The sequence below is a fragment of the Halteromyces radiatus genome (genome assembly GCF_025201355.1).
Source record: "Halteromyces radiatus strain CBS 162.75 chromosome Unknown BX664scaffold_3, whole genome shotgun sequence".
Taxonomy (NCBI): Eukaryota; Fungi; Mucoromycota; class Mucoromycetes; order Mucorales; family Cunninghamellaceae; genus Halteromyces; species Halteromyces radiatus.
In genome coordinates, this window is record NW_026251689.1 from 1388833 (window position 1) to 1408876 (window position 20044).

Here is a 20044-nt window from a genome sequence, read left to right on the forward strand (position 1 = left end):
ACTTTTATAATTCATTCAAAAATCATCATCATCCTATCAAATTTGAACTGAACATACATGAAATCATTCTCTTTCAATAATCTTAATAATAGTTTACACCTTACCTCCCAATTTATAGAGTAAATTAAAAAATAAGAATCAATTCAGTCATCCCTCATCCAATAATGATCATCATTCAATAAAATGACCACCATTGGATTCCTCTCGAAAAAGTAATTTAATACCATCTAATACTATTTTATCTCTTACATTGCTACCTAATGTGCAATAAACACTAAAAGATTTCATCGATTTTTTGAAAAATTGCCTGATGACACCCTGATGATTTAGTTTTACAGCCAAAGTTTGGCTGAGGAATTTGAAAATTTTGGCTGTAAAATGCAAAATCGATCCCAATTTTTTTTCTTTTTTTTTTTTTTTTACTTCTCTTTCTCCTGACAATTTCCTTTATTCTTATTATTCCACTTGCATAGACATCTCTATCATTGTTTTTGTAAGTATGTAGTCAATTTGAATTCATCGTTTTATGCTATATCAATGGGGAAAACTTGAAGGAATGTTTTTTATATGGCCTTTTTTTTTTCTTTTCTTTATTTTCCATAGTTGTTATGGGAATTGTGAACTATTCTTCATTCTTAGTCAACCAGATGCACTGGGAACCAACTCGATATCATTAACAGATGTATAAGAACTTGGAACAAGAAAGTAGTGTCCACCATTAGTATAACTACATAGATAGACGACACAATAAGGCGGGATATACAATAGGATGAGTCATACGATAGGTTAGGCATACGACAAGTGTAGCACAGGATAGAATGAGGTATACAAATAGGATCGCATGTAGCGCACGATGGAATATAGGGTAGATCTCCTTTTTAGTTTAGGTATGTTATTTATAGTACTAACACTTGCTATGAAAATAAAATATACATACTTTTTTTTTGTCTATTTTTACTATTGACCTCTCTTTTTTTTAAAAAGTAACATTATAAATTATTAGAAAGACAATTTTTTTTTTTTTTGGTTGTTTTGAAGAGTAAAAACAAAAAAAAAAGATTATTGAGACATAACGGATCGTTTATTTCTGGTTTATAGAGGGTGATGAATAAATACACTAGGGGTAACTATAGGCGTCTTAAAGTTGAATCAACAATTTGCCAGATGTTTTTCTGCTTGCAAGATCGATATGAGCTTGAGCAACATCTTCCAATGTATATTTTTTGTGGATATGTGGACGAATATGACCTTTTCCAATAATAGTAAAGAATTCATCTAACCATAATTCACGTCTTTCTTCCTCCTGATCTTGGAAAAGAACATATGCACTTGGAGCAACATATTTGATATTTTTTTGACAGAGTTCAACAAAGTTGACCTAAAAAAAAACATGTCAATAAAAAAAAAACATGTCAATAAGAAAAAAACATGTCAATAAAAAAAAAAAAAGATACTTACAGAAGGAGGCAAACCGGATGAATAACCATAAATTACAAAAGTGCCGAAATTACGTACAGCTGCCATTGATGTTTCCCAAGAATCTTTTCCAACACTATCAAGAACGACTTCACATCCTCTATTATGTGTTATATCGTTCACCTTATCAAGTACCTTTTTATAATCATCCTTTGTTTTTACTACAACAACGTGATCGATGCCATGTTCATGGAGTATTTCTGCCTTTTCTTCAGTACTGACCACACCAATGACATTAGCACCAATATATTTCAATAACTGAACAAGAATAATTCCAGTACCACCGGCTGCAGCATGGACAAGGACATGATCTACAAAAAAAAAAAAAAAAAAAAATGAGACACATCAGGCAATGGATGATCCATCATTATTCATTTACCTCCTTTTTGGACTTGAGCAATACGAATCAACATCCATGCTGTGATACCAGCAACACCAACTGTCACAGCGAGTTCGTCCGAAATACCATCAGGTATTTTAATCACCAGATTGGTTGCTTGACTGGCCAAAGTATATTCACAATGTGATCCACTTCCAACAGAAATGACCCGATCGCCTTCTTTGTACTTGGTCACTCCCTTGCCTACCTGATACACTTTACCAACACTACCATCAATGATTGATTGTTAATGATATATCTATATATAACGCATATTATTTTGAATTTTTACCTTTCATTACCAACAATATAAGGAAGAGAGGTAGGAGCAGTACCTTCTCTTTGGTAAATATCCTATCATCAAACAAATATGAATGGATTTAATATGATCATCACCTCTTTTTTTTTTTTTTTTTTTTTTTTTTTTTTTTTTTTTTTTTTTTTTTTTTTTTTTTTTTTTTTTTTTTACCATAAAATTGACGGCTGATATATGATTTTTGATAACAACTTCATTTTCTTTTGCTTGTGGCAAAGGCCAATCCTTGAGTAATAAGTTTTCAGGGCCACCATTGGCTTCCACAACAACAGCTTTCATCATACTAGTCATTATTTTAATTCTACTTGTAAAATAGTAATAATAATAATGAAAGAATCTAATTTCATTTCTCATTTTTTTTTATAGCAGCAGGATGAAACATGATCAAAGTTGGACGATGATTAATCACGGTAAACTTTTAACCGATGATGATTGAAATGCCCAGGCTAACGGAACACTCCTTTGAATGAGTAAAAAAAGGAAATGAATAGAAGATGAGCGTGAACGTCATCTTTCGACTAAAACAGTAACATCATTCGTCACGGTAACACCAATCTGTTTGGTTCATCTAATTGCGCGCACTGACCTTTGACTAAGAGAGAGTGAAAGAGTGAGACGATCTTCTATTCAAGTGATTATAAAAGAAAGAAGGATGAATCTTGTCAATTAGCTTGATTCGCTTTTGAAACAACGGAGTGGTGAGATCCCACTCGTCGGATGTGATCTTTTTCAAAAAAAAAAAAAAAAAAAAAAAAAAAAGTTTCCTAAAATAGAATCCATATTCCCATCATTTTCTGATGTCATAATGAAATCGATAATAGTAATCCATACATACACAAACGCGCATATATATTCTCTTTTCCTTTGATTTATGCATTACTGAAATGATAAATAGTAATGATGAATAAACTAGTGAGATAAAATAGACCCTTGTTTTGTCAATGACTCCTTTTCTCCTTTATACTTTTCGGAAGAAAGGGTAATCTATCATTGAATTTTTTTTTTTTTTTACCGTCTCATTATGTTTGTACGGATACAGTGATAGACACCATTCTTCATCAATGTACAGACATAAAAAAAAAAAAAGCAGAAACAAGAACAAAATGAAAACAATGCATCTATAGTGTACTTATTGCAGGAAAACAAAACAACATGACAACAAAACTAAAGATTACCTTCATTAAACTGCGTAAGGTCATATGATATCTTTATTTGTAAAATCAAAAAAAAAAAAAAAAAAGATGGTGCCACACTAAAAAGCTGGACTATGTAAGATTGAATGAGAAGAGAATATACAAAAAAAAAAAAAAAAGACATCCCTCAAACTATAAGAAGAAATGGGTATATTGTCGACTTTGAGGATGCACTTGCATTTCGTTGAGTTTGTATTCATTGAGTTCTTGTTTGATTTGTAAGGCCAAAGTAGGAGTCAATCGTTGACAAGTAGCTTGAGTATCACAACGTCTATCATAATCCTGCGATCCAAATGTATCGTGTACTTGTACTGTTGTCCTAAATCGTACCTTTGAACCCTTGTTGCCGGTTGATACTGTCTTTGTTGTACTGGAATTTATCCTTTTACCATATGGACCGGATAATGATAATGTCATCATACCTGATTTGTTGTTATCATTCGCCAAAGTGGAGACAGAGTCAGTCATACATAATGAAAGATCATCATCATCAGTGGATACCAATGATGAATTGCTACTTTGCCTGATATTGGATGATGGTCGTAAGACAGGTGATCCATGTTGAAGAAAAGTAGTAGCTGGATGCAATCGAGAGGAAGGTGGAACACCAAAATATTCTTGTTGCTGATTTGTGAGATCTGATTTTGGTGATGATCGTACATGCTTATTGCTGACATGATGATGGTGATGATTCGGACTGGACACAGAAAAAGCAGATAATAAAGATGATGGAGGCGTTGATGAAGAATCAGATGTTGTCGATGATAATGCAGGTGAAGGAAGATCTGTATAATAATATTTGGTTGGTTTTGGTGATGCGTTACGAGATAATGGATTGCCAACTAATCAAAAAAAAAAAAAAAATAAAAAAAAAAAGGTATGCTGTAAGAATTCGGAGTACTTTTTTTTTTTTGTACATATACACATGCAAAGAGGTATTTTTTTTTGTTTACTTTTTCTACCATTACGGGGATCCACATGCATTGTTATGTCTTTTTGATTCGTTGAAGAGGCTATTGTTGTTGTTGTTGAAAGTTCGTCCAATCCAGAGGAGACTGATACGGATTTGGATGTTTTCCTGAATAGATTTGTCCATGATGATCTAAAAGATGAAGTATCTCCAGGTAGGGTACGAGTTGTTGATACAGAAGAAGCGCAAGAGGCCAATGATGGAGATCTTCTCAAGGACGATGTTTCATGTTGGGGTTTATTGTTTGATGTACCAGTAAATACGCCACGGATTCGTTTGGATAATGAAGGTTTATTGGTTTTGGACATTGAAGATACAGAAGAAGAGGATGAAGAAAGAGGTGCATTTGTAAAACTTGTTGTATCGGAAACAGTCTTGACAGAAGAAGTATGAGAATAAATGGATGACCTCCAAGTTCCAGAGTCATCTGCCAAGGACGGACAAGGGGAGTTGGAGCGGCGCTGATCCAAGGATGTAAGATTTGGATGTGATTGAGAAGAAGATGGTTGTAAATTGTGATATGATTGGCGATAGGATTGTTTTGAAGTATTTTCAGTCGTTGAAGATGAAGTACTATTCAAAGTGGAAGAGCGTACACGACGATGAGGAGTGGTTGATTTTGGTATTGGTGTTGAAGATATCCTGGAGTCAAAATGTGTGTTATTCATCGGAGCTGACCTTGATTTACGAGATGATTGATGATTGGTTCTTGAAGAATGAGGATGATGTTGTTTGCGTGATTGTCCACTATATTCGGTATACTGCTGCTGTTGTTGTTGTTGTTGTTGAAGATGATGATGGTATGAGACATTTTGACCGTAATAATTGATGTTATTAAATATTGGCGTCGTACAATTAGGATCACCATATTTCCAAGGGTCTTGTTGTAATGTGATAAGATTAGGTGATATCCAATTGTTCATCATTGCCATCTACATATCAAATAAATATAAAGAATGAACATTTTAACAGAAGGGATACGCGGAGTATGAAATCAACGCATGGATAGAAATAGGGAGACAAAACAAAAGAGATGGGGGGTGGAAGAGAGGCAAGTATATACTATGAATGGTAAAAGGAAAAAGAAGTGTCTTTTTTTTTTTAAAGAAAAAAATACCTGTTGATTGACTTGTAATTTGCGAGACATAAAGTTGGCTAAGGAGATATCATCATCATCATCATTACTTTTATCACACCTATTTTCTTGTTGTTCAAAAAGTATATGATTCATACCATTTGTTGTTGTTGTTGTTTCTGATAGTGGTGACGAGGTTGTTGTAAAAGTTGTTGATGTTGTAGAAGGTGTAATAGTAATAGTGGCCATTTGTTACAAAAAAAAAAAGAAGTTATCGAATATATTGGGAAAGAGAGAGAGAGAAAAAAATAAGAATAAAAGATAAAATAAAAAAAAAATAATGAAAAGAAAATAAAGAAGACCGGCGTTTGTACAAAAATAGGGGATATGATACAGGTAAAATACTAATAATAATAATAATAATAATAGTAATAGTAAAGATAATAATGAGGGTATACAAATAAAAAAAAAAAAAATAAGAAAAACACTAAGCCAAAAGGTAAATCAAAATGTTTTATTTTATTTATTTTTTTTTTTCGTCTTTTCAATATAAAAAGGAAAGAGAAAAGAGAAAAAGAAATAAAAAGAAAAAAATGTATAAGATTCTTTTTTTTTTTATTTGATTCTATTCAAAATCCGCTTCTTGATATGTATGATCTTTTTATTTATTATAAACATATACTATAAAACTAATCCTAAATCATCCATCGTATTCTATCGTATCGTCAGGTTCCTATAATAAAACGTGAAAAACATGTTAATACAAGTTTAGATTTTTTCATGAAACTAATCCATCTATGTATTGGAATAAAACTAAAAATATCTTTTATATAAATATATATATATAATATACCTTGGGTTCTAAATCTTCTCCGTATTGCATCGCGTGATCTACACTTGATAGTACGTATTCGATAGAATCTTCATCCGTAATATTCAATGGTATAAAGCTAACCATACTGTAATCGTCAATCTACCAAATAATATAATAAGAAATCATTTATTATTACCTCCCTAATTCTTTCTTTCTTCTACCCTCCCTTCCTCCTTTTATTTACCAATTGTACAATAGCTTGATTCAATTCTCGGAATTTCGCCATCCGTCCTGTTTCTTCTTCTTGAGATGCCACCTGGCCAGCTTCTTCAGCCAATAACAATGGGTCCGGATCCAGATATCGGTCCAATTCTCTATCAGTCATTGCTTGTTCCATCTTCAATTGTTGTTGTCGTCTTCGATACTTTCTAGATCGTTTCTTTTTCTTTTCCGTATCTTCATCTTCTTGATCTTCTTGTTTATTACCATAATCACCTTGAATTAAATCCATCTTGGTCATCACATTAATATGTGGAATTTCAAGATTTACCATAGCACTCATGGCACTAAGTACACCAGAAAAATATTTACTTTTATCTTCAATAAATTGAGATTCCAAACAGTAAACACCACATATATTCAGATTCCATCGTGATAATTGTTCGCATAGTCGTCGCATAATAGGGAAATGTGTATAAAGTTCGATTTGTCCAGGACAGTCAATAATCAAATAATCATCATCATATGTTCCTATTTCTTCTTCAAGCCAATCAATATTGTTTAATAAGAATCTAAAAAAAAAAGGTATTTTGTAAAATTTTGTTGGTCGCATTAGTCATCCTTCTTTTTTTTTTTTTTTTTGATATCCTTACTCTAAACAATAAATAAGACCACCATTAGGTCCATAATCCAATTCTTCCATAACATCTTCTAAAGTAATTAGATCTCGAATATCTATAAACAATGATAACTTTATTAGACCTTACTTACCATATTATTTTTTTTTTTTTTTTTTTTTTTTACCTACCAATAGTGGGTTCATATTCGAAATGTTCAGCAGCAGGATCAAGATTGACAAGATGAACACGACGATTAGTAGTTTGACAATGGGTCATCATTGTAGCGCAAAAAGTAGACTACAGATAAATATATATATATAAGAATAAAAGCATGAGATTAATAAAAGCATGAGATTGCTATGAATCGTCTTCTTTCTTTTTCCATTTTTTTTTTTTTTTTTTTTTACCTTGCCACTTCCAGCAGGTCCCATAACCAGTTGACAGTGTCTTCCCCTATATTAATATTAGAAAAGAATATCAATATTTGATAAATATCCAACAATATCATAAAGGATACTTTGAATACCTACATTGTATTTTAAAAGAAAGTTAAAAGAAAGAAAAAGGTTATGTCGAAAATTTTCCCCCATATTCTTCTTGTCCATAGACGGTGATTCAATTTAAATAAGCCACGTCCAGGCCGCATAAAAAAAAAATTGAAGGATGTTCTCCAGATTGGTATATGAAATTCAATAGGTACATAGAATGATTAATCATCCAATGAAATACAGTGTTTTCAAGGTTTTTTGTCGGGTCACAAGAAAATGCTTTTCGTGATGTTATCAAATAAAATATCGTACTTTCCCAAAATGAATGGCGCATTACCACTTTTTCAGATATCGCTCCAGAGATGGCGGTAGAGTACATTAAAAACACATAACATATTGATGATAACTTGTTTATTAAAAATAAAAGACACAAAATAAAAGTAACATGGACTTATCATATTTTTAGCAGCTTTGGGTGTTGTCTATTCTTTTTTAGGTATCAATTGATTGATGATTCATGATCGATGATTCATGATTGATGATATGTGATAACGGATGATTGTATATTGGATGATTACAGGATGGATGATGGATGACTGTATGATGGATGATATGTGATAATGGATGATTATATGTTGGATGATTGTACGATTGTATGATGGATGATGAAACATTGTCGTCAGTCACTGTACAAATTTCTGATAAAATACAAAATACTTCATTCTAGTTACCTTCTGACAGAACAACATTTTCTTTTTCTTTTCTTTTTTTCTTTGAAAAATGTCAAAACACTCTTTTATCAGCCAACATGATAAATCAATATAATAATGATGATTCATCACATCAATGGAAATTAAAAAATACAATAATAAATGTGCTGTACACAATCATACTACCATTTAAAATAGAACAACTAAAAAAAAAAAAAAAAATCTAGTCATTAAACTAAAACACGGCAAAAACAAGTCAGTACCATGTATCACTTAGTACATAAATATTGTAATAATAGAATTTAATGTAGAACATCTATGTAATTAACTTTATTATAAAGAGAGAAATGTTGCTAACACTAAAAAAAATGATGATGAATTAGATACGATATAAAGATAGAAATGTTGCTAATATTTAAAAAAAATGATAAAACTCGCTTACATCTTGTCTCATCATTTTATCTACTAAAATTAGCTCATAATTGCAAGGGTGATTCATTTTCTTATAAAGGGATCCCTTTGATTTAACTTTTTTTTTTTTTTATTTCTTTACATTATATTCATCTTTTTGGCCTACCTGCTTACTTTTTGATCTGCCTTCTTTTTTTTGCCTATCTTTTTCCTTACAAGCATCCTTTAATAACTCAACCACCTCTGTCTGTCTCTCCATTGATCTACCTCTTTTTTGTTTCTGGGCTTGACCGTGGTCGCTAATGCGCATTTGCGTGGTTACGGTCAGCCTTTTCTTTTTTTTTATTCAACAATTCCGGGATGGTTATCGCCATCCTACTTTCGCTACGGCGATCTCGTTACACTTAAATGGTAAGCTAGTGAAATATTTTTATCTGGATAAGTATTACTCATTTTTTATTTTTATTTTTTTTTTTTATATGTTAACTTGGTGAACTTAATTGGTGGATCTCTTCTTTTTTTTTTTTTATTGATTACTCTTTTTTTTTCATGATATCTATTTTCTTATATTCTCTATTTGATTATGCGACAATTATATTTTTTTTCTTCTGTCATTTATTTTCTATCCTTACGATATTTTATTTCCTATTTTTGCGCCATCTTATTCTTTGAATTCCGTCATTTATTATTGAATAAAGTGTACAAAGACCTGTATACAAAACAAAATAACAATAATAATACTTAATATTGAAAAAAAAATAGGTTTTTTATTTTCAAAAATAAAAGAAAAAGAGAGTTCTAACTATATATATTTATATAATATGATGATGATAATGATAATGGTGATGATGATGATCAAATATGCCCTTTCAGATATATTATACTAGACTTTTCAAGCCCGTCCTTTTTTTGATACTTGTTTCTTTTTTGATGCATAGTTTTTTTTTGATTCTTGATTTGAGTGTAAACGTACAGCTTTTTTGACATCCACCTTGGCATCTTTTCCGACCACTCGTTTAAGAATATCCAGAGATGAATTCTTTTCAGCCTTAGAATCACCAATAGTGGCAGAGAACTATCAAAACAATAATAATAATAATAAAATAGATAAATTAGCATATCATTCTTTATGATTATTTAAAATTTATTTACCTGATGTGTCACACCCTTGACTCGTTGTTCATTTCGTAATTCCTTGTCAAATTTACCCAAACTAGCAGTTGCAGTACGAGAGGCAGCAATAGCTTGTTGTAATTCATCCTTCTTAAAGTCACGTACATCCTTCTTACCAGCCATGGTAGCAGCAGCACCTTCTTCTTCATTTCGTTTTTGTCGTTTTCTGTTCTTTTCCACTCGTTCCTTCTTTTCTTCCTTGTTCTTTTGATACATATCAGTCATAGGATCCACATTATTGGGTACTTCAATCAACCAATCACTAGTAACATCCTTGGCACCACCTTTATAACCCCAACGAGGAACATATTCTTGACGATCTTCATCCCACACCATCCGTTCGCGCTTGGTATTTTGTATACCTTTGACTTTGGCAAACTTTTCCCACCGAGTCAATGGTTTATCCTTGGGCAATGGCTTTTCACGAGGAAGAATAGTACTACGTTCTGGTAACATAGCCAATACTCCACTATCTCCACTCTTCACTTGTAAATCAAAGATACCATTCACTACTAATTGTGTATTGTCCCGAGTCAATTCCTTTAAATATGCTTCCTTGTCTTGCCTAAATATATATTTATAAAACAATGAGTTATATTTTTTCTTTCTGTAATTCGATCTATTTATTATCTTTAACTACATTCTTTTTCATCATTCATACTTTAGTCGTTTTTCATCAAGAGCATTGGTATCAAAGCCAGACAATAGATTCAGATCAAAATCAAGAGGTACTAATTTTTCCACAGTAATAGGTTTGCTATAGAAAGAAACAAAAAAAAAAATCCATGAGATAAAATAAAATTAAAACAGGTGAGGTGTTACTTACAATTGTGCTTTATGAGCATCTAAAATTTCAGTGACATCCATGACTTGATCGTTAAGAGTGTTAAAAAAAAAAGAATGTTGAAAAAAAAAAAAAAAAAAAAGAGTACCGAAAGTTTTTTTTCTTTTTTTAATTCGTAGAAAATCCGGTGTTTCAATGACTCAGTGGCTTGACCTTGGATCAATGCATTATTCCCTTTTTGGGTCTCCGGTCAATCAGAACATTTGTTTATTACCAAGTGATAGTCAATTGACTAAAGTGTATAATAAATAAGAGGGAATATAATTTACATAAAAAAAAAAAGGTCATCTAACTAAAAGAATATGCTTTCTATACTATTCTTCTTTTTATAAATCGGTAGCATCTTCCATAGCAGTCCATAAATCATTGACAATGGGGAAAACGGCTTGAATGTGATAGGGTACAGGCACAAAATTACTAGTAAGATCAGAGATTGTCTTGACAGTTGTTGACACAATTTCTCTAATCAAAAAAAAAAAAAAATTAATCTTGATTTCCTACATACATTCACCTTTTTTGATATTTTACCTAAATTCAAATATCATCTTTTCCTTTTGTTGTTGATCACAGCACCCAATCATAGCATTTAAAAGTAACCAACCTTCCATATTTTCTAATCGAATCGTTTCCTTCAAAATAGCAGATGCCTTGATTGTCTTTGTAAAGTAATCTTGATATACTTTTTGCCATTGTTCAATATCTTTTTCCGAGAGAGGTGGACTTTGCTGTTGTTGTTGTTGTTGCTTTCCTTTTGCATGGAATAGTAATGAACCTAAAAAGCGCTGACCAGTCTGTAAAATATAACAAAAATATGTTATCATTTTAATACAATTTTTTTCTAAAAAATGAATACCATTACCTTTGTACCAATAAGTGATTGAAAATCGGGATGATTAGATGCTACTGATAGAATTTGACTAATATAAGACAGAGAACACCAATATAAGGAATTTTCCAAACAAGCTGTCACAGATGGATGTATGTAATCGATGTTCTGTCGTTGTTGCTGCTGATATTGGGAGATACGAGGATTAGTGGAATTTAATGGTGGAATAATATCAACAAAATGATAGGCAATGGTGGTCATCAAGATATGTCGCTGATGATCATTCAGATGAGGTAATATACGGCCTATCAAGGACATACCCTTGTTCACAGATAGAATTGAAATAATAGTAGGAATCCTAACCATATAATAAAATCATGATTAAATGAATTTCTTTTTTTTTCTTTTTCTGTAACTTACTTTTGTTTTGTTGTCAGTGTATCCCATATTTTTTGAATAGTATCTTGTCGTGTTGATGATGATGGTGATGATGTGGCATTTTGCGTGTTACCCGGTACTCCAGTTGCATTTCCATCTCTTTCTCGATAGGACTGTTCCACTTGTAATACCAGAAAATAAATCGATTCAATTGTTTTTAGTAAATGGTGATGATCCTTTTTTAAGTACGTCTTCTTTTCTTGAATTGATTCATGCTCATCTGTTGCGTTGTTCGATTGTTCCTTATCTTGATCGGCAGTAGCAGTGGTACTAGTGGTAGTAGTAGTAGAATCGCCTAGAAGGAGGAAATAGGAATTACATTAACGATAAATGTTTTCATTCAATTTCCATATTTCAGTCTTACCATCCATATGTTCTCGATCATACTTAACATCCTCCAGGATCTTGTCTAAATTCGCGCGTATCTCGGTAGGTGATTGAGTTTGTTGTTCTGGGTCATTATTGTTATTCATCATCATGATAGGATAATGTCCATTGACGACTGGTGGCATGTGAGGTTGATTTCCATTGGGTGTCATATACATTTGATAGTAAAAGTCACTAGAAGGCTGCTGATTAGCTGCTAGTAGTTGGGATTGTTGGATTTGATCGATGAATCTTAAATCCTTTGCATTCATTAGGCCATTGTAACCATTCTAATATTAAATAATAATGATAATAGAAGAAAAAAAAAAAAGACATTGTCAGCATTTTTCATATGTAACTTTAAGTATCTATTTTTTCTTTTTTTGTCTCACTCAGTCTTACTTTGGCATCATCCTCTTCTTTTTGCTCAATTTCTTGCTCCACTGTCTGGTTAGGTTTTTGAACTATAGGGTTACGTTGATGAGGTGGGACATTTGCTTGATGATTTTGGAAAAAGGATTCAATATCAAAAGGTTTCTGATTCACTGGTGGAGGTGGAGTAGACTGTGGTTGTTGAGAGAGTCCTGGAAGAAGTTGATGAAGTAGATTCCGATTGGAAGATTGCATTTGATCCTTTCTACCTTCAATATCAGATAAATTGTAAACAACAGGATGAGACTGTCCAGTAGTAATATCTGAGCGTTGTCGAATGTTTGCTTCAAGTTCTTGTAATGTAGTAGTTGTATGAGGTTGATTTGTCGAATTGATTTCATTGATTTTTGTACTGGTGGTAGAAGGAATAGTGCTAGTAGTGCCAATGATAGTGTTGTCTTGGATATCTTTATTGGACGTATTATCATCATTCTTGTCTTGAGTTTCAGGTATTTTTCCAGATAAGGCAGATACAAACGAAATACCTAATTGAAAACCACAGGCAAATAAATGAACAAAAGGATCATATTAGCTTGCTAATGCATCATTCTATACATTATATAGCACTATATAGATTTCGTTACCTGAAGAGACTTGGCGACCGCTTGATGGTGCATGTTCTTTATTCTTCGAATGACTGGCAATAGTTGACTATAAAAAGAAAAATATATACAAATTGTGAGGAAACAGCCTTAATAAAATGGGAATGGTATGCTTGTGAGTGCATGGAGGAAGATATAGGAGGTTACCTTTGATGTTTTCGGATCCAAATATTGAGTAGCAAATGGATTTTTCTTCAGAATATTCGATTGCTGTTGCTTGGTACCAGTACCTATTTAAAATTTATATCAATACATAAGGCCATGGAGATATCATAAATCGTGTGTAAGAATCATAAACTGGTGTTACCTAATTTGGATTGTAACTGTGTTGGTTTTCTCACTGCAAAGGCTTCTTCTTCAAAAGTACTTGAAGATACCTTCTCCGCGCTGGTAGAAAAGGCAATATCTAAAGCAAGGAAAAAAAAAAAGAAATAAGTACATAACGGCATTGGAATAAAAAGTAGCATTTACCAAGAGCTTTTCCAGTGTGTTCGAAAGTAACAGGGAAATCAGATTCATCGTCTTGAAAATCGTTGTCGTCAGCAAGTTCATCTCGCAAAGATGAGAATTCATATACTTCAATATCTTCGGTATCATGAAGTAATTGGCCTGTCACTGTTGTGTTGGTGGTTGTTTGTATCATGTTATTTTTCATGCGATGAGTCATTTTCCTTGAACTACTTCCGAGTTGAGATACAAAATAAAATAGTGAGTATACGCGTTAAAGATGATTACAAGTATTAATGAAACAGATCAACTTACTAGATGATAAAGCTGTAAAAGGCTGATGAACTAGATGAGAAGTATATAAATAAAGTATGAAACAAGTAAAAATAATAATAATAATAATAATAAGGAAACCAGAAGACAAAGAAAAGAGAAGAAAACAGTCCAATGACATTTACCTGGCTGTGTTTCAAAAAATGCGAGCACCAAAGAAAGCAACAAAATGTAAAATCATTGGTCATGGACAAAAAAAAAAAAGAACGGTATGATAACAACGAAATGTTTATTAAAAAAAAAAAAAAAAAAAAAAAAAAAAAAGAGAATAAAGAAAGGTAGTCATGAATGAGATAAACTAGGATTGTTATTCATATGTTGGTAACGTTTGATAAATGGATGTTCTAAAACTTCACGTAAAGGTATCCTATGAGCAGCCTTATATTGTAAAAGCTATAATAATAATAATAATAATAATAATAATAATAATAATAATAATAATAATAACAATAATCAGTTCATTTATTTACTTCATTCTTTTTTTTCTTCTTCTTCTTCTTTTGATCATTTATCTACCTTTTGAATAAGATCCCTTGCTTCTTTACTAACAAAATCTGGGTAGGAGATATCCACTTGTATTATCCGTTGATAGGTTTCCTTATCACCTTCAGTATCTTCAAATGGAGGTTTCCCACAAATCATTTCATAAAGTAATACACCAAGAGACCATATATCAGCATTGACATCATGATTCTTCCCTTCCACCATTTCCGGTGGTAAGTAATCCAATGTACCGCATAAAGTGCTTCTTCGAGAGCTTCGTGTAACAAAAAAAAATTATCAATGATTTATTTCTTTTTATTTATTATTTTGTATACTTACTCTTGAACATCAGTTTTCACAGACCAACCAAAATCACCAATCTTTAATTCTCCATTGAGGCCAAGTAAAAGATTTTCAGGTTTAATATCCCGGTGAATAACCCGCTTGTGATGTAAATATAATAATGCATTCGCTAATTGTGCAACATACTAATCCAAAAAGAGCAAGTCAAAGGGAATTAGTAAACCTAGTCAAAGACTTTTTTTATTTTTATTTACTTACTTTTGCGGCAACCGATTCCATAAATCGTTTCTTGATCTGTAATTCCTTGTATAGTTCGCCTTTTGAGGCAAACTCTAAAATCAAGAATACCCTAGTCTCATCATGAAAGTAACCATAGAGTCGTATAATATTCGGATGTCTATTTATTAAAAAAAAAAAAAAGAGAAAAAAAGAAGTTAGTCTTTCAATAAAAGAAATTAAATTGAAAAAAAAAGTAAAATTACCTTAAGGATCCTTGTATTTCCACTTCTCGCCTTAATTGTCGTTCAACACCAAGGGACATGATTTCCTTCTTATATAATACTTTTAGAGCAACAATGTATCCACTTTGTTTTTCCCGTGCAAGATAAACATGTCCAAAATTACCCTGACCTAATTCACGACCAATTTCGAAATCACGTAATGTCCAATGTTTGTATGGTTGCCTATATTAAACAAAAAAAAAAGAGTGACAAAGAAAAAGTTTAATAAAATATGATAAATCAGATAGAATAATAGTGTTTGATATTTTTTTTTTATCTTATCTTACCTAGTATTACGAGCTGCATCTTCTAGAGGCCTTTTTCTTGTGGTAGGTTTTACTTGTTGATGACCTTGTTCCTGTACAGATTTCCCAGATTGAAGTTTTGATGTCCTCAAGGTTTCTTTATTAGAACTAATGGTATTTTTCATTGATGAGGAATTTCGACTAGTTCTAGTTGTATTCATAAGTAGATAAAATGGGTAATAGTATGTAACATAAAGAAGAAAGTGAGAGAGAGAAAGGCGCAAGGAGAAAAAAAAAAGAAAGTGGCAAAGGAGTGAAAAAAAAAAATAGGTGAGGTGGGATTAAACCTCCGTCCGACTGTTCTGATTTTTACGCGATCAATTATTATGCTCTTAATAAAACTACATGTCCTCTCTTACAAGTAGCTTTTTATTTTATTTTATGAGATATGAATTTCAATCAATACTTAGATAATCATAATAAACCCTATCAATTTTAAATATAAATAATAAGAAAAAAAAAAACAAGATAATACATTTATTATGAATGATGAATTAACAAAAAAAAAATAATAATGATGAAAATATGTATATGAGTGTGCAGAAAAATTGAATAAGAAGTGGACAAGGTTACAAAAAGTATCAACTGAAAAAGAGGGGATTCTAAATTCTAATTGAGGGAATAATCCTTGATGTTAAAAAGTAATACACGACCTCGTTTTGTGCCTACTGTAAAGTATTCACTACTAGGAGAGAAATCCATGGCTGATACACGATTCAGAGGTGTTCTTTCTGTTGGCCAATTTACCACTACACGACCAGTTGGTGGATGTACCAATTTCAAAGCGTCCTTCTTGTCCGAGCTGGCAATAGCTAATAATTGTGAATCATAGTTGAATTTCATATTTGTAATGCGTGTTGTAAGATTGCCGATTGATTTATAAGGAGTTGGTCGTGTTATTTCCCTTGAAAGTGCTGATTCATCATATATATTGACAATTCCAGAAGTGGATCTATCATAATATGAAACCAAAAAAAAAAAAAGTTTAAATCAACCGATTCTATCATATTCAAGTTTCCTTTTTTTTTTTTAATTTACCCTGCGGCATAATATTTTTCATTAGGACTGACAGCAAGAGTTGTTGTTCCAAGAGATCCATCATCCACCCATTTATGAACACATTCACGTTGTGCAACATCCCATTGATATATTTCACCTTGAACACCCGAACTATATAAGTATTTACTATCGGCAGACCAAGAGACACAAGAGACTTGACCATTCATTCTAAAGTTTGCGATCCATTGCATTGTAAGATAACTGACCAGAACAATATTACCATTGGTACCAAGGAATGCGATATATTGACCACAAGGACTGAAGGAGAACTTCTCCCAACTTGTTTCTTCTCTACCCCAAATACCAGGTGATTTGTTGATAGAACCAGATTGGACATCATAGATATAAATAAAAGGTCGACGACCAGTAACAATGATATTATCACCTCCAGGATGGAATTGTGCACCATAAATAGGAGTATCCTTGAAATGTACTGATTGAATCTTGTGATTGACTTTACCATCAATTTGGAATAGTCGTAATGCTCGATCTAATCCTGCTGTCAATAATACTTGAGCATTTGGATGGAATTGGAGGGCAGTGATTTGTTTCTATTGATTCAATATATATATAGATATATTAATATTCATTGCCTGACTAGTTGTCTTTTTTTTTTTTTGTCTTTTTTACCGAACTTGGGGCCATAATGTTTGCATCTTTCATGCGAACAATGGATACATGATCAGGTGATAAGATGGTAGACGATTTGCGTGTTTCCAAAATCCCAAGGGTACTTTTCAATAAATCCAAACGTTCTTCTTCATCCAACTTAGATCCTTCATCCATCGAGTAGTCATCTTCAGAGTCACTTTCCATACCTTTACGTTTCTTTGATTGCAATTTCTTTTCGGAAGGAAGTTGAGCCCATTCCGGAGGTGGATACATTTTATTGAATCTAATGATAAAAAAAAAAGTTTATGTAAGCTATATTCAATTCTTTAACTTGATCAATATATCAAATCACTTACTGTGTTCGAAGCCTACGTTCATATTCTTTACCAGAGATCACATCTTCTTCTTCATTTTTGCGTAGTTTCCTTAAACGATTGGTACCTTTCAAAGAAATTTCCAAGAGATTGTCATCTTCGTCTTGCCATGCGGCCTTGCCTTGATATATTACTTGATCATCGTCATCCAATTCTTCTTCACTATTTTCACTACTACTGCCTTCATTATCACTTTTATCAGAAGCCTCGTAGTCTATTTCGTCATTCATCGTTGTTGATTCGTTATTGTCATTATCGAAGCCAGGTCCTGCATCAAAAAAGAAGGCCTATAACAATATGTGAATGAATAATTAAGTTTTCCATCTTCGTCCTTTAAATCAAACAATGTATTTCTATATATATATACCTCCTCCTGATCGTCACTTGCGTCACCGTCTAAATTAGTTGTCTCGTCGTCGTTGTTGTCTTCCATAGGTAATTCCAATTCTCGTCCGGTAGCGTTCCATAATTCTTCTGATCCACCAAATAATAAGGATTCCAATTTCTTCTCTTCATCATCCTTGATTGGTTTCTTGTCGTGGTCACGATCGTTCTTTTGTCGTTTTGGTTGTGGTGCCATTGATATAATCTACAGAGGAAAGGAAGATCTAAAGAACCAAAAAAAAAAAAAAAAAAAAAAAAAAAAAAAAAAAAGAAACGAAGTTGTAGGTGAAGGAAAAAAAGATGCAAGCCACCAGCGCGGATATTGAATCCCGAACGATTTTGCCTGCATTTGCATCAACAAGAAGATGAGAAAAAAAAAAAAAAAAAAAAAAAAAAGAGTAAAATGGGTAATTTTTTATTACAAAATGATATCATAAAACAAAACAAAAGGGGGTGGGAGCTATAAATATATATATAATATGAATAATGAGAAAATAAGATGGAAGCTAAATAAGATAGGTACTTGATAAAATATCAAAAAGGAAAAAAAAAATATCATGTTCCAAAAGCATCTTTTCGAATATCAAACAACCTTCCCATATCTTTACCATCTCTGATTAACCGAATACTTTTGAAAGCATTTCCATTCGGACGTTTATCTCTTGATACCTTGCCATGATGATCCAAAATCTTGGTTTCTAAAGCAGTTGGTGTTTCAAAATCTTCATAAATTTGATCATCTAATGTAATAGATAAACCCAATGTACCATCAGCCTTGACTACCTAGAAATCAAAAATAGATTAATAAATATTCATCTTTTTATTTTTTTATTTTATTCTTTTTACCTCCATTGATTTTGAGACAATCACTTTACATGCACTGAAGTTTCGTTTGTATACAATGACATCATTTTCTCGAATCAATCCTTTGCGACACATATCTTTCAATGTAATGCTTTTTGAATCACTATATAAAAATAAAATCATTTAATTAGTTTTGTATGATGAAGATGATTCTATTTTAACTAACCCAGCAACATTATGTAGTTTTTCTCGATCAGATAATTCGCCCCAGTACATTTCAAATGCTTCATCCTATTTCAAAAAAAAAAAAAAATGAAATGAAATTAGCAAAACAGGAAGAAAAATATATTTTCTAATCACTAACTTTGAATGGAGTATTTCCTACGGAGGACTGTATTTGTTGAGATCCATCAGTTTCTTTTTGATTCATCAGATCACCTGCAACAAGCATAGATTGCCAATCATCCAGTGCATTCCAAAAAACAGGATTTTTATTTCGAGAGAAAAAAGAAGGATGAAGATGAGTTGTTGTTGTGGTTAATGATTCGTCCAAAGGTAAAGAAGTAGAAGAAGTAGAAGCAGAAGAAGGACAAGAAGGAAGATATGCCATATGATCAATAGTTGTAATAGTATCAGGTGTTGGTAATAATTTTGCCAATTCGTCTTGTTTTTCTGGTGGTAATAGTTGAAAATTGGTCAAGTTGAATATCGACTAGATAAAAAAAAATAAAAAAAAAAAATAAAAATGAGTTGATATATATATATATATATGTAGGATTATTATTATTATTATTATTATTATTATTATTTACATCAAGATCAACTTGAGCCAAAGGACTAGAAGCATGAGTAGAAAGATAGTCAACAGTACATTCTTCTTGTTGTTTGAGTCGTTTGAATGGGAATGAGTTAGGTTGAGAATGGAAACATTCTATTTCAGGTGAGCGTATCAAAAGTCGCTTTGTTTCTGCAGTGACGTCTTCTTCAGGATGCATGTCAGTGTATTCCCTTTTACATAATGGTGAATATGATAAATTTTCGTTGAAGGGTTCATACATTGCTAATAACAATAATAATAATAATAATAG

General features: G+C 32.0%; 8 protein-coding genes across 8 annotated transcripts; all 8 read right to left on the bottom strand.

The window, feature by feature from the left end:
• Positions 1-1059: 1059 nt before the first annotated feature.
• Positions 1060-2913, bottom strand: BX664DRAFT_328682 (uncharacterized protein). Its single transcript, XM_051544645.1, has 6 exons — positions 2538-2913; positions 2325-2478; positions 2148-2209; positions 1856-2082; positions 1459-1787; positions 1060-1378 (listed from the first exon to the last, which is right to left on the bottom strand). The coding sequence occupies exons 2-6, from the start codon at positions 2460-2462 to the stop codon at positions 1139-1141; spliced, it is 996 nt and encodes a 331-aa protein (XP_051401443.1). The 5' UTR covers positions 2463-2478; positions 2538-2913; the 3' UTR covers positions 1060-1138.
• Positions 2914-3415: 502 nt separating this feature from the next.
• BX664DRAFT_98596 (uncharacterized protein) lies at positions 3416-5539 on the bottom strand. Its single transcript, XM_051549820.1, has 2 exons — positions 4327-5539; positions 3416-4206 (listed from the first exon to the last, which is right to left on the bottom strand). The coding sequence occupies exons 1-2, from the start codon at positions 5264-5266 to the stop codon at positions 3497-3499; spliced, it is 1650 nt and encodes a 549-aa protein (XP_051401444.1). The 5' UTR covers positions 5267-5539; the 3' UTR covers positions 3416-3496.
• Positions 5540-6006: 467 nt separating this feature from the next.
• BX664DRAFT_328687 (GPN-loop GTPase) lies at positions 6007-7591 on the bottom strand. Its single transcript, XM_051544646.1, has 6 exons — positions 7470-7591; positions 7251-7359; positions 7096-7177; positions 6468-7014; positions 6263-6382; positions 6007-6142 (listed from the first exon to the last, which is right to left on the bottom strand). The coding sequence occupies exons 1-6, from the start codon at positions 7491-7493 to the stop codon at positions 6110-6112; spliced, it is 915 nt and encodes a 304-aa protein (XP_051401445.1). The 5' UTR covers positions 7494-7591; the 3' UTR covers positions 6007-6109.
• Positions 7592-9412: 1821 nt separating this feature from the next.
• Positions 9413-10742, bottom strand: BX664DRAFT_328691 (ribosome biogenesis regulatory protein). The gene is made up of 4 exons (XM_051544647.1): positions 10671-10742; positions 10506-10601; positions 9824-10409; positions 9413-9746 (listed from the first exon to the last, which is right to left on the bottom strand). Exons 1-4 carry the CDS (start codon positions 10709-10711, stop codon positions 9564-9566), a joined length of 906 nt encoding a protein of 301 aa, XP_051401446.1. The 5' UTR covers positions 10712-10742; the 3' UTR covers positions 9413-9563.
• A 63-nt stretch (positions 10743-10805) lies between these two features.
• BX664DRAFT_328693 (topoisomerase II-associated protein PAT1-domain-containing protein) lies at positions 10806-14186 on the bottom strand. The gene is made up of 11 exons (XM_051544648.1): positions 14115-14186; positions 13824-14029; positions 13660-13758; positions 13500-13582; positions 13335-13401; positions 12721-13235; positions 12317-12608; positions 11935-12247; positions 11548-11872; positions 11217-11479; positions 10806-11150 (listed from the first exon to the last, which is right to left on the bottom strand). Exons 2-11 carry the CDS (start codon positions 14017-14019, stop codon positions 11015-11017), a joined length of 2289 nt encoding a protein of 762 aa, XP_051401447.1. The 5' UTR covers positions 14020-14029; positions 14115-14186; the 3' UTR covers positions 10806-11014.
• A 216-nt stretch (positions 14187-14402) lies between these two features.
• On the bottom strand, positions 14403-15935 carry BX664DRAFT_328694 (kinase-like domain-containing protein). The gene is made up of 6 exons (XM_051544649.1): positions 15706-15935; positions 15401-15601; positions 15177-15315; positions 14955-15103; positions 14649-14889; positions 14403-14525 (listed from the first exon to the last, which is right to left on the bottom strand). Exons 1-6 carry the CDS (start codon positions 15882-15884, stop codon positions 14415-14417), a joined length of 1020 nt encoding a protein of 339 aa, XP_051401448.1. The 5' UTR covers positions 15885-15935; the 3' UTR covers positions 14403-14414.
• Positions 15936-16187: 252 nt separating this feature from the next.
• On the bottom strand, positions 16188-18370 carry BX664DRAFT_277659 (WD40-repeat-containing domain protein). The gene is made up of 5 exons (XM_051541370.1): positions 18136-18370; positions 17751-18055; positions 17413-17677; positions 16762-17333; positions 16188-16675 (listed from the first exon to the last, which is right to left on the bottom strand). The coding sequence occupies exons 1-5, from the start codon at positions 18346-18348 to the stop codon at positions 16333-16335; spliced, it is 1698 nt and encodes a 565-aa protein (XP_051401449.1). The 5' UTR covers positions 18349-18370; the 3' UTR covers positions 16188-16332.
• Positions 18371-18707: 337 nt separating this feature from the next.
• On the bottom strand, positions 18708-19951 carry BX664DRAFT_348245 (Asx homology domain-containing protein; the record flags this gene model as incomplete). The annotated part of the gene is made up of 5 exons (XM_051547569.1): positions 18708-18935; positions 18999-19119; positions 19183-19247; positions 19321-19668; positions 19769-19951. 5 exons carry the CDS (start codon positions 19949-19951, stop codon positions 18708-18710), a joined length of 945 nt encoding a protein of 314 aa, XP_051401450.1.
• Between the last annotated feature and the right edge of the window lie 93 nt (positions 19952-20044).

Excerpts from the sequence above, each read along its gene's own strand:
- BX664DRAFT_328694 (XM_051544649.1), bottom strand. The coding sequence starts at position 15,884 with ATGAATACAACTAGAACTAGTCGAAATTCCTCATCAATGAAAAATACC. Across the intron at positions 15,602-15,705 it reads GATGCAGCTCGTAATACTAG|GCAACCATACAAACATTGGA; the intron begins GTAAGATAAGAT and ends TGTTTAATATAG. Across the intron at positions 14,526-14,648 it reads CAAGGGATCTTATTCAAAAG|CTTTTACAATATAAGGCTGC; the intron begins GTAGATAAATGA and ends TTATTATTATAG.
- BX664DRAFT_328693 (XM_051544648.1), bottom strand. The coding sequence starts at position 14,019 with ATGACTCATCGCATGAAAAATAACATGATACAAACAACCACCAACACA. Across the intron at positions 13,583-13,659 it reads ACAGTTACAATCCAAATTAG|GTACTGGTACCAAGCAACAG; the intron begins GTAACACCAGTT and ends AATTTTAAATAG. Across the intron at positions 11,873-11,934 it reads ACACTGACAACAAAACAAAA|GATTCCTACTATTATTTCAA; the intron begins GTAAGTTACAGA and ends TTATATGGTTAG.
- BX664DRAFT_328682 (XM_051544645.1), bottom strand. The coding sequence starts at position 2,462 with ATGACTAGTATGATGAAAGCTGTTGTTGTGGAAGCCAATGGTGGCCCT. Across the intron at positions 2,210-2,324 it reads TATCAGCCGTCAATTTTATG|GATATTTACCAAAGAGAAGG; the intron begins GTAAAAAAAAAA and ends GTTTGATGATAG. Across the intron at positions 2,083-2,147 it reads TATATTGTTGGTAATGAAAG|TGTTGGTAAAGTGTATCAGG; the intron begins GTAAAAATTCAA and ends CATTGATGGTAG.
- BX664DRAFT_328687 (XM_051544646.1), bottom strand. The coding sequence starts at position 7,493 with ATGGGACCTGCTGGAAGTGGCAAG. Across the intron at positions 7,360-7,469 it reads GACCTGCTGGAAGTGGCAAG|TCTACTTTTTGCGCTACAAT; the intron begins GTAAAAAAAAAA and ends ATTTATCTGTAG. Across the intron at positions 7,015-7,095 it reads GGTCTTATTTATTGTTTAGA|ATTCTTATTAAACAATATTG; the intron begins GTAAGGATATCA and ends TTTTTTTTTTAG.
- BX664DRAFT_328691 (XM_051544647.1), bottom strand. The coding sequence starts at position 10,711 with ATGGATGTCACTGAAATTTTAGATGCTCATAAAGCACAATT. Across the intron at positions 10,602-10,670 it reads GATGCTCATAAAGCACAATT|CAAACCTATTACTGTGGAAA; the intron begins GTAAGTAACACC and ends TTCTTTCTATAG. Across the intron at positions 10,410-10,505 it reads CTTGATGAAAAACGACTAAA|GCAAGACAAGGAAGCATATT; the intron begins GTATGAATGATG and ends ATATATATTTAG.
- BX664DRAFT_277659 (XM_051541370.1), bottom strand. The coding sequence starts at position 18,348 with ATGGCACCACAACCAAAACGACAAAAGAACGATCGTGACCACGACAAG. Across the intron at positions 17,678-17,750 it reads GAACGTAGGCTTCGAACACA|ATTCAATAAAATGTATCCAC; the intron begins GTAAGTGATTTG and ends TTTTATCATTAG. Across the intron at positions 16,676-16,761 it reads GAAAAATATTATGCCGCAGG|ATCCACTTCTGGAATTGTCA; the intron begins GTAAATTAAAAA and ends ATATTATGATAG.
- BX664DRAFT_98596 (XM_051549820.1), bottom strand. The coding sequence starts at position 5,266 with ATGGCAATGATGAACAATTGGATATCACCTAATCTTATCACATTACAA. Across the intron at positions 4,207-4,326 it reads GCATGTGGATCCCCGTAATG|TTGGCAATCCATTATCTCGT; the intron begins GTAGAAAAAGTA and ends TTTTTTGATTAG.